This window comes from Musca domestica, unplaced genomic scaffold, assembly GCF_030504385.1.
Source record: "Musca domestica strain aabys unplaced genomic scaffold, Musca_domestica.polishedcontigs.V.1.1 19, whole genome shotgun sequence".
Classification (NCBI taxonomy): Eukaryota; Metazoa; Arthropoda; class Insecta; order Diptera; family Muscidae; genus Musca; species Musca domestica.
The window spans coordinates 2,115,650-2,130,606 of record NW_026712245.1 but is presented as its reverse complement, the minus strand read 5'-3'; the positions used below and the strand labels follow the sequence as shown (position 1 = coordinate 2,130,606).

General features: G+C 32.7%; 1 protein-coding gene across 1 annotated transcript; it reads left to right on the top strand.

The window, feature by feature from the left end:
- The first annotated feature begins 12,910 nt into the window (after positions 1 to 12,910).
- LOC101893753 (glutamine synthetase 1, mitochondrial) lies at positions 12,911 to 14,670 on the top strand. Its single transcript, XM_005181766.4, has one exon. The coding sequence runs from the start codon at positions 13,226 to 13,228 to the stop codon at positions 14,435 to 14,437; it is 1,212 nt and encodes a 403-aa protein (XP_005181823.1). The 5' UTR covers positions 12,911 to 13,225; the 3' UTR covers positions 14,438 to 14,670.
- The last annotated feature ends 287 nt before the right edge of the window (positions 14,671 to 14,957 follow it).

Genomic DNA, 14,957 nt, shown 5'->3' with positions numbered 1-14,957 from the left:
TTGGCGACATTATTTAATAGAATTGTTTCAATTTTTGTAATCAAAGTTTGTGATTTTAGCCACATTTTCCAATGTCTGAAATTCTACACAAGGAGTTCTTTGTCAGTACTTTACCCCCTGAAAGAGTAAAGAAGGTCCACGATATCGTATAGGCTCTACATAACGGTACCCCCTATATTCGGTATTATGATGATTTTGGCCACATTTTTCAATGGAATCGTATGAAAATTCTCACAAGAAGTTCCTTATGAGTACTTTATCCCCTAGAAGAGAATTATCTAAATAGATCCACGATATCGTATAGCCCCCATATAAAGTTACCCCCGATATTCGATATTTTATTTAATTTATTTTAATTAATTAAAAATTTTAATTTAATTTAATTTAAAATTAACGCAGAATTTGTCATCCATTTTATCCGCTAAGTATTACCCAATGGCAGTACAAAATGCTAGTCCTAAATTCTGCCTGTCCTAAATTCTAACCTCATGCGAAATTCCTTGTCGATTGGTCTTTAATTGTGACTGTAGAAAAACTGCAAAATCCGGATTTTTTCTGGCTTGTTGGGTTTTTCTTGTGTTTTGATCCCTGAAGAAATGATATTTAAAAAATTCGCGTTTTGGTTATCTGTTGGTTATTTAAAAAAAATCTTTAAAAATCCAATATTTATTGCTGAAATGATCTCTGAGAAATTATTTAAAAAATCTTAAAAACTTTTAATAAATGTTCCTTTAAAAAAGTATTTTTTAAAATCCAAGCTTTTTTTCAGATCATCCTTGAAATGTTTTCTTAAAAATATCGTGGATTTCCCCGCATATTTTTACGGATTAACAGACGTGGATTTGATTCGATATTGGATTAATATTTTTTTTTCAAACACCATCTTTAAATCAGAATTTGTAAAATATTTTTTAATGACTAATGGACGAGGACGTGGAGCTGTAAAAAGGGATTTGAAAAATATTTTCGAGAACCAACACAGCTATAAATTCGGATTATTTAATATATATATATATATATATATATATATATTTTTGGAAGATCAACAGAGCTGTAGCTCTTAAGAGGTATTTGTTCAAGGATAGTACGGGTTACAATGGTCAATGACCTTTATTGTCCCAAGCATCTTCTCAATGACTTCTAGGGATTCCACATTCGTACTGTCTGGTCTTTCCACTAAACTTAGTCATCAAACTATCGATCTGACAACCAAAAAATGCCTTTCACTTAACTAACCTTAAAAACAACCTCCGATAAGCATCCTTTGAAATGTATTTAAATAAACATGAACTGAATCTAATGAAGCCATTTAAGATTTTCTTCTGTTCTTTCTGTCTTCCTGTCATCTCTCCGCTCAACCTTTTAATGTTTCGCTGTCGTTCGTTAAGCATCTTGAAAGAAAACATTCGTGATTACCCATTTTTTTTTTTTGTTTGTCTAATTGTGAGGAAAATAATTTTCTGGCGATGGAAACAAATGTGAAAGGGCCCACACAGATGAGGGCCTTTTGAGGGAATATCGATTGGAGGATATTTTTTAATGATTTTATCAAGAAAAGGTTAAGGGACTGAACCTTTTTTGAAGAAGATTATTTCTTTGATAAATGAAAATAAAAAGAAATTTAAGTCCCTACATTTACGGACATTATTTTTATAAGGATTTTCTTAAAAAGAGATTCAGTCCCCTTCAGGTCTAATGTTCCAGATGTAAGGATCAAATTCAACAAACAATGGGGCTCTAATTCAACAAAATCCCAATGAGATTGAGCCCAAATTGTCGGTCTCTCTATTTGATCCTTAGAACTAAAATATTACACCTGAAGGGCCCCTTATCTCTTTTTAAGAAAAATTATAAAAATCATGTCCTTAAATATAGCGACTCAAACTTATTTTTTTTTTTTTTTTTCATTTATCAAAGAAATAATTTTTCTTTAAAAAATATGGATGCATTTAAATTTAAAATAGATCGGCATCTTGGCTAGCCGATTTCAACATTTTGGGCCCTTTCCTGGAAAGCTTTCCCCAAAGAACGTGCCTGTGCCCCATCACCATCTCATCATCATTCAAATAGACATTCATAGTCATTATTATTATAATTTGCACAGTTTAGGATTTCTTAATGTCGTTTTTTTTTGTTTCTCATTTTCTCTGGTGGTTACATCAACAAGTCGTTTCACTTCACACGCGTCGCATTTATGTGGGACAAAAAATCGACCGCCATATGCTAAGCTATACGATATAACACCCACCTACCCCCATACATTCCACCACATATTTCTGTACATATTTGTATTTTTTTGTTACAATGTCTTTAACCCTCCCTCTCCTCCCTCCGACAAGGAAAATGTTTCCTTTTTCATTGAAAATTCAGCCACGAGAACTGTAAGGATATCGTATTCGCAGTGCAGAGAATATTTGTATAAAAGCAAAGGTCTGAATGAACAGGGAAATCAGTAGAACAGCAGGCTGCCGCAATGAAATATGAGTAGGAAATTCCTTGGGAACCAACATCGATGAGGCTTAAATTCCTTGGGAACTAACATCGATAAAAAATTTAATAATTTTTTTGTAGAAAAAGTTTAATTGAGAAAGGATTTTTTATTTAAAAATAATCTAAATATAATACAGAATTTTTGAAAATATTTTTTTGAGGCCTAGGAGCTAATAACTTGTATTCTTAAAAATATTTTTCAAGGTTTAAGGACCAACGAGGTTTTTTAATAATGTATTTCCTAGTAATAAGGGCCAACAAAATTATAAAAAGGATCAAATAGATTATTTCATTGAGCAAGGGTCAACATGGATTTTTCAAAAACATTTGTTCCACATTTTGGGACCACCTTGGACTTTTAAACAAAATTATCTAGTGTCATTGCCGCTCATGATAAAGGAACAACGAGGATTTTAAAATATTTTTTCAAGGATATAGAAGCAACGTGGATTTTTAAAAATAATTTTTTCAAGGATATAGGAGCTACGTGGATTTTTAAAAATATTTTTTCCAAGGAAAACGTGGATTTTTAAAAATATTTTTTTCAAGGATATAGGAGCAACGTGGATTTTTAAAAATATTTTTTTCAAGGATATAGGAGCAACGTGGATTTTTAAAAATATTTTTTTCAAGGATATAGGAGCAACGTGGATTTTTAAAAATATTTTTTTCAAGGATATAGGAGCAACGTGGATTTTTAAAAATATTTTTTTCAAGGAAAACGTGGATTTTTAAAAATATTTTTTTCAAGGAAAACGTGGATTTTTAAAAATATTTTTTTCAAGGAAAACGTGGATTTTAAAAAATATTTTTTTCAAGGAAAACGTGGATTTTTAAAAATATTTTTTTCAAGGAAAACGTGGATTTTTAAAAATATTTTTTTCAAGGTGGAATTTAAAAAAAAAATCAAGGATGTATTTTTTAAGGATCCAACTATATTTTTTCGAGTATCAAAAAAATATTTGTATAAAAGCAAAGGTCTGAATGAACAGGGAAATCAGTAGAACAGCAGGCTGCCGCAATGAAATATGAGTAGGAAATTCCTTGGGAACCAACATCGATGAGGATTAAAGAACAAAATTAAATATTTTTTGTAGGAACAATTTAAATGGGAAAGAATATGTTCTTAAAAAATATCCTAAATAAAATACAGGATTTTATGAAAATATTTTCCCGAGGACCAAAAGATAAAGAGATTTAATAATATTTTTAAAAGATAAAGGACCAACGAGGATTTTTAAAAATATTTTTCCAAGGGTCAAGGACCAACGGATTATACAAATATTTTTAAGGATCAAAATAGATTTTTTCCATTGATAATGGATCAAGGACCACCTTGGCCATTAAAAAATTATTTAGTCTTAAGGACCTTCATTATTTTACTTGAAAACCTATTTTTGAGGATCAAAACAGATGTTATCATTGATAAAGGGATCAAGGATCACCTTGGGCAATTAAAAAAATTATTTAGTCTCAAGGACCACCATTATTTTCTAAGGACTAGAAAAACTATTTTTAATGATTAAAGATCAAAGCGGATTAAAAAACAATTGCTTTATCAAGGACTAACGTGGATATTTTTTCGAGTATCAAGGACCAATGTGGATTTTTAAAATTGTTTTTTGCGAATCCTGTCCTTGATGCATTGATTTTTCAAAATATTTTTTAAGGATCAACATAGATTTTTCAAAATATTTTTTAAGGATCAACATAGGTTTAAAAATCAAGGACGAAGGACAAACTAATTGTTTTAATATGTCCGACATATTCATGGATCCTGGATTTTTCTTTTTTGAATCCAGGACTGCAGTTGATTTTTAAAAATATTTTTTTTTTCAATGATAAATAACTAATCAACATTTTTTTCAATAAAGGAGCAATGTGATGATTTTTAAAAAATATATTTTAAGGATATAGGAGCAACGTGGATTTTTAAAAATATATTTTTTTCAATAAGTTTAGATTTGTTCGATTTGGTCACCTTTAGCACGAATTATGGCCTTTAAACGGCCACATACTCTGCCCGAATGTTGCCTGCGGTATTTTGGCCCATTCCCGGCGAAGCGCTTGCTTGAGGTATTTTTTAGTGCCAACCTTGCCCTCCAAAATACTCCAGACAAAATAGTCCAACGGATTTTTAAAAATATATTTTTTTTCAAGGATATGGGAGCAACGTGGATTTTTAAAAATATTATTTTTTAAGGATATAGGAGCAACGTAGATTTTTAAACATATTTTTTCAAGGATATAGGAGCAACGTGGATTTTTAAAAATATTTTTTTCAAGGATATAGGAGCAACGTGGATTTTTAAAAATATTTTATTCAAGGATATAGGAGCAACGTGGATTTTTAAAAATATTTTTTTCAAGGATATAGGAATATTTTAAAAATATTATTTTAAGGATATAGGAGCAACGTGGATTTCTAAAAATATTTTTCAAGGATATAGAAGCAACGTGGATTTCTAAAAATATTTTTCAAGGATATAGAAGCAACGTGGATTTTCAAAAATATTTTTTTTTCAAAGATATAGGAGCAACGTGGATTTTCAAAAATATTTTTTTCAAAGATATAGGAGCAACGTCGATTTTTAAAAATATTTTTTTCAAAGATATAGGAGCAACGTCGATTTTTAAAAATATTTTTTTCAAGGATATAGGAGCAACGTGGATTTTTAAAAAATATTTTTTTTTCGAGGATATAGGAGCAACGTGGATTTTTAAAAATATTTTTTTCAAGAATATAAGATCAACCTGGATTTTTAAAAATAATTTTTTCAAGGATAGGGGCATCGTGGATTTTTAATAATATTTTTTTTTCAAGGATATAGGACCAACGTGGATTTTTAAAAATATTTTTTAAGGATATAGAAGCAACGTGGATTTTTAAAAATATTTTTTTCAAGGATATAGGAGCAACGTGGATTTTTAAAAATATTTTTTTCAAGGATATAGGAGCAACGTGGATTTTTAAAAATATTTTTTTCAAAGATATAGGAGCAAGGTGGATTTTCAATAAATTTTTTTTTTAAGGATATAGGGGCAACGTGGATTTTTAAAAATATTTTTTTCAAGGATATAGGAGCAACGTGGATTTTTAAAAATATTTTTTTCAAGGATATAGGAGCAACGTGGATTTTTAAAAATATTTTTTTCAAGGATATAGGAGCAACGTGGATTTTTAAAAATATTTTTTTCAAGGATATAGGAGCAACGTGGATTTTTAAAAATATTTTTTTCAAGGATATAGGAGCAACGTGGATTTTTAAAAATATTTTTTTCAAGGATATAGGAGCAACGTGGATTTTTAAAAATATTTTTTTCAAGGATATAGGAGCAACGTGGATTTTTAAAAATATTTTTTTCAAGGATATAGGAGCAACGTGGATTTTTAAAAATATTTTTTTCAAGGATATAGGAGCAACGTGGATTTTTAAAAATATTTTTTTCAAGGATATAGGAGCAACGTGGATTTTTAAAAATATTTTTTTCAAGGATTTTTTTTAAGGATGTTTAAAAATATTTTTTTTTTCAAGGATATAGGAGCAACGTGGATTTTTAAAAATATTTTTTTCAAGGATTTTTTTTAAGGATGTTTAAAAATATTTTTTTTTTTTCAAGGATATAGGAGCAATGTGGATTTTTAAAAATATTTTTTTCAAGGATATTTTTTAGGGATTTAACAATATTTTACGAGTATCAATGACCAACGTAAATTTTTAAAATTGTTTTTTTTGCGTATCTTGAAAAATCAAAACATAAAGGAGATTTTTCAAAATATTTTTTTTTGAAATACCAACACGGATTTAAATAAATAATCAAGGATAAAGGACAAACAACATTTTCTATTTTTTTAATATGTCGGTCTATCATGAATAGTCAATTTTTTTAATCCAGGACCACCGTGGATTTTTAATAATATATTTTCAATGATAAAGGATCAACATGTTTGTTTTTTTTCAACATTTTGAAAATTATTTTTTTTTTTCACGGATAAAGGATATAAAAAGAACTTTTTTTCAAGAATAACGGACCAAAGTGGATTCTCACCCTCATCCTGCGAAATAAAGGTTTCCAACCCCATATCTCTTTAGAGCAAATCCGTTTCAGGACATTTAGAGTCAATCTGGGAGGTTTGTCCGCCCATATTGTTGGCTAATATTTTTGTCATTGCTTGGTCAGGTGCGAAAATGCCCACTACATCAAGTGCATCCACAGGGGGTCAAAATTTTGAATATTTATAACTCTTATAAAATGTGAAATAAGAATCGCATTGTGTTCTAATTTCGCATGTCTACATATTAGTACCAACACAAGATCTGGTTGAAAAACGAAAAGAATCCGCCACTCATACTGATATCTCCCCCACAACAGGTCAATATTTTGAACAACCATGAAGCTCATAAAAAGCGATTGAGCAATTCTTTCAAACTCGGCACATCCGGCAATATCTGTTGTGAAGATGAAATCGTTAGGCCATTCGGAGCATTTTTTTTAATGCTACCAATAGAAGCTTCCCTTCTTCCACCTACATGCCCATCCCCTTCCTTGCTGTGCAGTATTATCAATGAGAAAACTATGGATCGCTTTGCCATAATTACATTTTCCTAATGTCAATGTCAAAGTGGTTTCCGTATGATAAATGTCTCTATACTATATTCTATCTCTTTACTATATTCTCCTATCTATCTACATAGCTGCGATAGGAAAATCACATAGCATTGATGAATTTATCGCAACGTAATTATAACTGCTAGACTTCCTCAATTTCAGCACTCAGAAAATGAATGAAAGTTCGCACTTTCATGCATTGATATTTAGACAAACAGAAATTTTGGCACACTTTTTGCGAAAAATAGATGCGAAACGAAAACAGAAATGACAAAAGTAAACATCAACGCCATGGGAAATGCAATTTCATTTCTAAGAAAAAAAGAACCAATAAAACCGCAAAAATACGAATCATCTAAAAATAATATTGCTTTTTTGAATGACTAATGCGAACGGCAACCTTTGCCCAGTTGTGGCCTCCTCCAACACCACGACCACCAAATGCAATTCTTATCAGAGATGTGATTGGTAATAAATTAAATAAATTGTGAATAAAGGAAAGAAAGAAAAATCCACGAATTATTTATCTATGCGGAAAATACCACACACGGACGCACATGGCACTCGGGGCAAATATATATCTGGAAATGCACTTTGTACTTATCATGGACAGTGATTTAGAATTGATATGGAATGGACAACTAAATGGAAGATATAAGCATATCAAAGTCCAATAATGTTCGGATAACAGGCAGTGGGGTCGATAAGTTTGGAGATGGTTTTAATCTTCTCTACGCTGATGAGAACCTCCGATGTGTATTTCTCAGATAAACCAACCAACCTCCTTCCTATAGAAAATAAAATTTCTTCCAATAATAGGAGAACCATTTTCTACTGATATAGAATTAATAATTAAACATGAAAAAAAAAACAAGGTAATCAGTCGGCCAGTCGGTTTTGCCGACAGATGTATATCCTCATCTAATGTTCGAATATTTCAATATATTTTGACTTCTGTTATGATTATTCAAATGTTTGATCCTCTATGGAGTAGGCACCAAAGGAATGACCCAATATTGTCCATTTCGTATCGGAACTAAATAAATATGATATAAAAATTGCGACGTGCCAAGTTTGGACTATATCGACTACGTTCTTTACTTAATATTTTATACAGGGTGAAGTAAAAAAACCGCCACAATAATTTTTACTTTTTTTTCAATTTTATTGAATGAAAGCAAAAAATAGCATCCAATTTTAGAATAAGTTTAGATTTGTTCGAATTGGTCACCTTTGGCACGAATTATGGCCTTCAAACGGCCATTGAAACCGTCACACGCTGCCCAACTGTTGCTCTGCGGTATTTTGGCCCATTCCCGGCGAAGCGATTGCTTGGGGTCATCGACACTTTGGTATTTTTTAGTGCCAACCTTGCTTTCCAAAATACTCCAGACACAATAGTCCAACGAATTGGTATCCGAAGATTTTGGTGGCCATTGTGCGCTGGAAATGAAGCGAGGAACCTCATTTTGTAACCATTCTTTGGTGGCGCGTGCTGGTCTACGGGCAAAATGTTTGTATTCGGCATTTATTCTGATGCCACGATCGATTAATACGAGCGTAGAGCGACCTTCGGCTGTTATGACGGCCCACACCATCACCATGGTCGGCGCTTGAGTCTTGGTGGTCAACCGAAGGTTCACATTTTCAGCTGATCTCTTTGGTAAGTAAACACGATCATTTTGTTTTGGCCAAGCGAAGCAACTCTTTAGCTCTTTTAAGTATATTTTCTTTCGGTTGCGGTGTAAGTTCTTGCACGTTTTGGAATTTCAATCGCTTTACCCCGAGCTCATTTTTCAATATTTGTCGAATGGAATATTGCGATATGTTCAGCTTACGAGCCATTTTTCGGCAACTGCGACGCGGATTTCGATCAAATAGCTTCTTTACTTTTCGAACCATTTCTGCTGGTGTTGCTGTTTTCTTTAGTCCACTTCCTTGACATCGGGCTACGCTACCAGCATCGCGGTAACGAGCGATGATACGAGACACAAAAGATTCATTCACATTTAAATGCTGGAGTGCTCTAACGATAGACAATTGTGGTTTTACAGCCAAATATAAAGAAATCACACTATCACGCTTGAATTCCAGCAGGAATAATTTTTTTTTCTGGAAAATTCTCGCCAAAACGCTTTTTGCGCTTGTAAGCAATATAATGAGCTATCACTGGAATATGCTTAACAGCTGTCGGACGAGTGGCTTAGAAATGGCAGCAGTCTGAAGTCGGTTGCAGTTTTTTCATCTCTAAGGGTCACTGATGAAGTATATGATCAATGTACCAGTTTTAGGAAATTCGTACTTTTTGTGTATGAAAAGTACTCAAATGTAATATTTAGTATGATTTCATATCATGTAAAGGGGTAGAACTAAAAACTTGAAATTTGGAATGGAACTCAAGGTTTAGGAGTAGAGTCAATGTAAGTATTTAATTTTGAAAGAAAAGTACTGAACGGCACTAAATTTAGTACAATTTGAATTTGGAGGAACGGATGTAGCTGGAATGTGAAATTTACATGACTGGTGGAGTGTAGCATTGGGATATGGGGAAAGTTTTATAAATTTGTACTTATGTGCACGAAAAGTACTAAATAGTACTAAATTTGATACAATTACGAATTGGGTGAACCGATAGAGTTGGAATTCTGAAATTTATCATTAGATATAAGACATATAGCATTTTTGGACTGAGGAAAGTAGGTAGTGCTCGAAATTCATACTTATGTGTACTAAAGGATACAAAATTTGGTACAATTTGAATTTTGGGTGAATCAAGAGAGATGGAATCCTGAAATTTAGAAATATGATTACTAACGCATTGTAGGACTCAGGTATGTAGGTAATTTTGGAAATTCGTTTTTATGTGGACTTAATGGTACTAAATTTAGTACAATTTAAATTTTGGTTGAACTGTTAGAGTTGGAATCCTGAAATTTGAAAATAAGATTTCTATTCGGCTGTGTATGTAGGTAGTTTTGGAAATTTGTACTAAATGGTACTAAATTTGGTCCAATTTGGATTTGGGTGAACCAATAGAGCTGGTATCCTGAAAATTGGAAAATGGACTACTGTCGGAGTGTAGGATTGGGATATGTAGGTAGTTTTGGAAATCTGTACTTATATGTACTAAATTTGGTACAATTTAGAATTAAGTGAACCGATAGAGCTGGAAACCTGAAACTTAGTAATAAGATTACTGTTGGAGTGTAGGATTTAGTTATGTAGGAAGTTTTGGAAATTCATACTTATCTGTACTATATGGTACTAAATTTGGTACAATTATAGGCAAATCGATAAGGATGGAATGCTGAACTTTGAAATTGGGATTACTGTGGGAGTGTATATTAGATATCCGAAGGTTGGTGTCAGAATTGGTGTGTAGTGTTGCTAATATTGCTTTCTTTCAGCGTTTTTTCAAAAATCTTGAACCCTATGTAGCGGAGGTACCAAAAGAAATGGGAGGGGAGGTACTAAAAAAGAAAATATTGAGATGTACCAAGCATGAATGGAATCGGAAGTTAATTTCACGTTTTATGAACTTCATGGGCATTTAAAATTTGGAAACTTTGTGGGGGAGGTATCAGAAGGAGTGGACGGATATATCCCATTTTCACACCAGACCTTGGGTAAATAAGAATATTGTGATGTGTGTAATTTGAAGAGAACTGGAGGCTTATTTCGGATTTTATGATAGTTTTGGTTATTCAAAGCTTTGACCCTTTGTGGGCAAAGTATGTTGACCCTTTGTGGGGGAGGTGCCAGAAGAAGTGGAACGATATATTCCATCTTCACATCGCACCTTGAGTTAATAAAAATACTACGATGTGTATAATTTGAAGAGAACCGGATGCTTTTTTCGGATTTTATGATTGTCTTGGTTATTCAAAATTTTGACCCTTTCTGGGGTTAGGTACCATAAGGAATGGTCCGATCTTTACCATCTTTATAACAGATCTTGTGTTGATGAAAATATTTAGATATACCAAATCTGAATGAAATCAAATGTTAATTTCGCGTTTAATGAGCTTCACGGTTATTCAAAATTTTGACCTTTTACCTGCAAAGTTGGAACAAAGTCGAATTATCCTTCCGCTTTCTGAGCAGTACTGTTTTTTTTTTTTCTTTTTTTTTTTGAAAAGTTCAGACTTTTGTGGGGCTCTTACCAGAAGGAGTGGACCAATATTGCCCATCTCCGAGCTCAATCTTAGTTTAATAATAATATTACAATGTACCAAATTTGGGCCAAATCGGATGCTCCCTTCGAGAGTTATCGTGCTCACCAGCCAGACAGACTGACGAACGGACGGACATCGCCAGATTGACTTCAAATATCCTAAAACGGATTTGGTCCAAAGAGACCTAGGGTCTTTATTTTTCTCATTATTTCGATGGGGCACGTTTTGGCCCAATCAAATGATATATGCCCTCTCTAGGCTGAGGAAATAAGAAACTGTCATATCCTGAAGGTAAACATCTCTCGTCAGAACCGACTTTTTTAAGTTACTTGATTAGATTCATTTTTTAAAAATATTATTTTTATAGTTGGAAAATACCTTGCAAATTTTTCTCAAAGTGAATGCATTTCTTCACGGCCAAAAATGTTTGCCGATTCACTTGTTTTTTTTTTTTTTTTGTAAAAATACTGATGACCTTTTCTGCTATTCTTATAAAATTGTTAATGGCTTTTAAAGAAATACAAAATAAACAAAATGTATTAAATAATATACATTATTTTTGTTTTTCAAATACCATGACTTGCTGATCTGGCTTTCTACGAAAAAACAAAATAAAAAAACAAATCTGTTTTTATGTACATCAAGTATGTACATATATTAAATATGTATGGCTATTCACTTAAAATCTTGAAATATTACAGAGAGAGGGAGAGTAAGAGAAAGTAAGAGAATATGGAGATCCCAGTGGTTTGTTTTTTGAGAGTCAAAAACAATGTATGCATTCAAATTAGAAAAAAGATGCTGTGCGGTCAATAATAGGGGAGTTTTTTTTTTTTTTTTTTTTTGTTGGAAAGAAAAAAATGTTAAATTAAAAAATTTTAAATTTCAAAAAAATATTAAATTTAAAAAAAATTTTTTGCTAATTTTATATATTTTAGAAACGAAAATAATAACAATAATAATAATAATAGTAATAAGAATAATAATAATAATAAGAATAATAATAATAAGAATAATAATAATTATAATAATAATATTTGAATTGCCTACAAAAATAATAACAATAATAATAATAACAATAACAATAATAATAATAATAATAGTAATAATAATAATAGTAATAATAATAATAACAATAATTATAATAATAATAATAATAATAATAATAATAATAATAATAATAATAATAATAATAATAATAATAATAATAATAATAATAATAATAATAATAATAATAACAATAATAATAATAATATTTGAATGAATGAATATATGAACTTTAATTGGAAAATAAAAAATAAATATTATTAAAAATTTGAAAAATTTGTTTGATATTAATATTTTTGATATCACCATATTTTTCTGGAAAATTTTCCAGAATACTAATCTCTCCCATAAATAATGCCTCCAATGTAAACAAGGTTTATTTTTGTTTTATTTTTCGATACAAATTTTTGATAATTTCAAGTTTTGTTTATTTACACCAACAAAACATGACTAATGTAAGTGATATGCCTTCAGCACCAAACCAGGTACCCATCCCAAAAACAGAAGAGAACAATTGAGAATGCAACGAAGAAATCTAGAAAAGAAGAAGTGCGTGGCCACTGCGCCGGCAAAGTTGTTTGTTTGGCGTTCTACGGCATTCGGGGTTTTCAAATAAAGGAGATCAACGCACTGCCCAGGCGCTCACAAGACATTTTAACGTTATCGTGTTAACGTCGCGCATCTGTTTTGTTCCAACAAAACAAGAACCCAAAAAAAGGAGAAGAAAAAAACATAGAATTCGAAAAAAAATACCACGGAATACAAAAAAAGAAGGAACATTTTTGTGAAAGGCAAAGCACAAGATCTCAAGAGACCAAGGAAAAAAGTGAAATTTTTTAAAACAAAAAAAATATTTAAAAAAATTTTGAATCCTTGAAAAATATCCTCCCATTCCCAAAAAAATGGCTCTTCGTTGTGTTGGTCTGCTGCTAAGCAAAGAACTCTCCGCCTCTTTCTCTGGCCTTCGGCAAACTCGTGCTTTGAGTTCCTCGTCACGTTTATTTTCCAGTGATTTTCTGAAAAATTCCCCCAACAATGCCCTGGACAAATCGATATTGGGCCGTTACAGGCACTTGGAAACACCCAGTGATCGTTTGCAGGCCACCTACCTGTGGATCGATGGCACTGGCGAGAATATTCGTGTCAAGGATCGTGTTTTGAATAAAATACCCAAAGAGGTTTCCGATCTACCCAAATGGCAATACGATGGCAGTTCAACATATCAAAGTCAGGGAGAGAATTCCGATACCACCCTGGTGCCAAGGGCCATATATCGCGACCCATTCAAGCCGGGTAAGAATGACATTATTGTTATGTGTGACACCTATTTGGCTGATGGCAGGCCCACACCATCGAACAAGAGAAATGCCCTACAAAGTGCCATTGACAAGGTGGGTCATGAAGAACCCTGGTTTGGCATTGAACAGGAATACACCCTGCTCGATGTCGATGGTCGTCCCTTTGGCTGGCCTGCCAATGGTTATCCCGCTGCCCAAGGACCCTACTACTGTGGTGTGGGTGCTGATCGTGTCTATGCCCGGGATTTGGTAGAGGCCCACACCCTGGCATGTCTCTATGCCGGCATTGATTTCAGCGGCACCAATGCCGAGGTAATGCCCGCCCAATGGGAATATCAAGTCGGCCCTAGTCTAGGCATCAAGGCCAGTGATGATCTATGGGTATCACGTTACATTCTACAACGCATTGCCGAAGAATTTGGCATTGTGGTCACCTTTGATCCCAAACCGGTGGAAGGACCCTGGAATGGCGCTGGCGCCCATACCAACTTCTCCACCAAAGCCACCAGGGCGGAAGGTGGCATCAAGGCCATTGAGGAAGCCATTGAAAAGCTAAGCAAACATCATGAGCGCCATATCAAAGCCTATGATCCCAAGGAGGGTAAGGACAACGAAAGACGTTTGGTGGGCCGCCTGGAGACCTCAAGCATTGACAAATTCTCATGGGGTGTGGCCAATCGCAGTGTCAGCGTAAGGGTTCCTCAGGGTGTGGCCAATGCCGGCAAAGGTTACTTTGAAGATCGTCGCCCCAGTTCCAATTGTGATCCCTATGCTGTGTGTGATGCTCTAATTAGAACATGTCTGCTGGATGAGTAAATAACGGGATCTCTCTCGCTCTCCCTCTTTGATCTTTGTGTAAATAGAATACAAACAAGAACTGAATAATGCTAATCACATTAATTATTAATTTTATTAAGTATTAAGCTTTATATGAAACAAAAAAAAAAAACAACATTTATGTAGCATTTAAGTGAATTTTTTTTATTTTTTTTTTCATTTCCATTAAAAAATCCTATTTTAAGTTTAATAAAAGAATATTGAAGAAAAACCGATTTTAGTTTTTTTTTTCTATTAGGGGGTAATGTGAGGGGAGGGATTTTTTTTTATAAAAAAAAATATTCACAAGAAACTCGGTTGATTTTGAAAATAGAGATAAAAATAATAGCCAAGTGCATCAGCGTTTTGAAAGTTCACATCAAAAAAAAAGCTAAATAGAAGTGGCAACGTTACACAACTTTTACACTTTTTTCAAATTTTCGAATTAAGATTTCTTAAAATCATCAACTTTTTAGGTATGTAATGTCCGACAGCAATACGACGAGGAGGCACGTCCCAA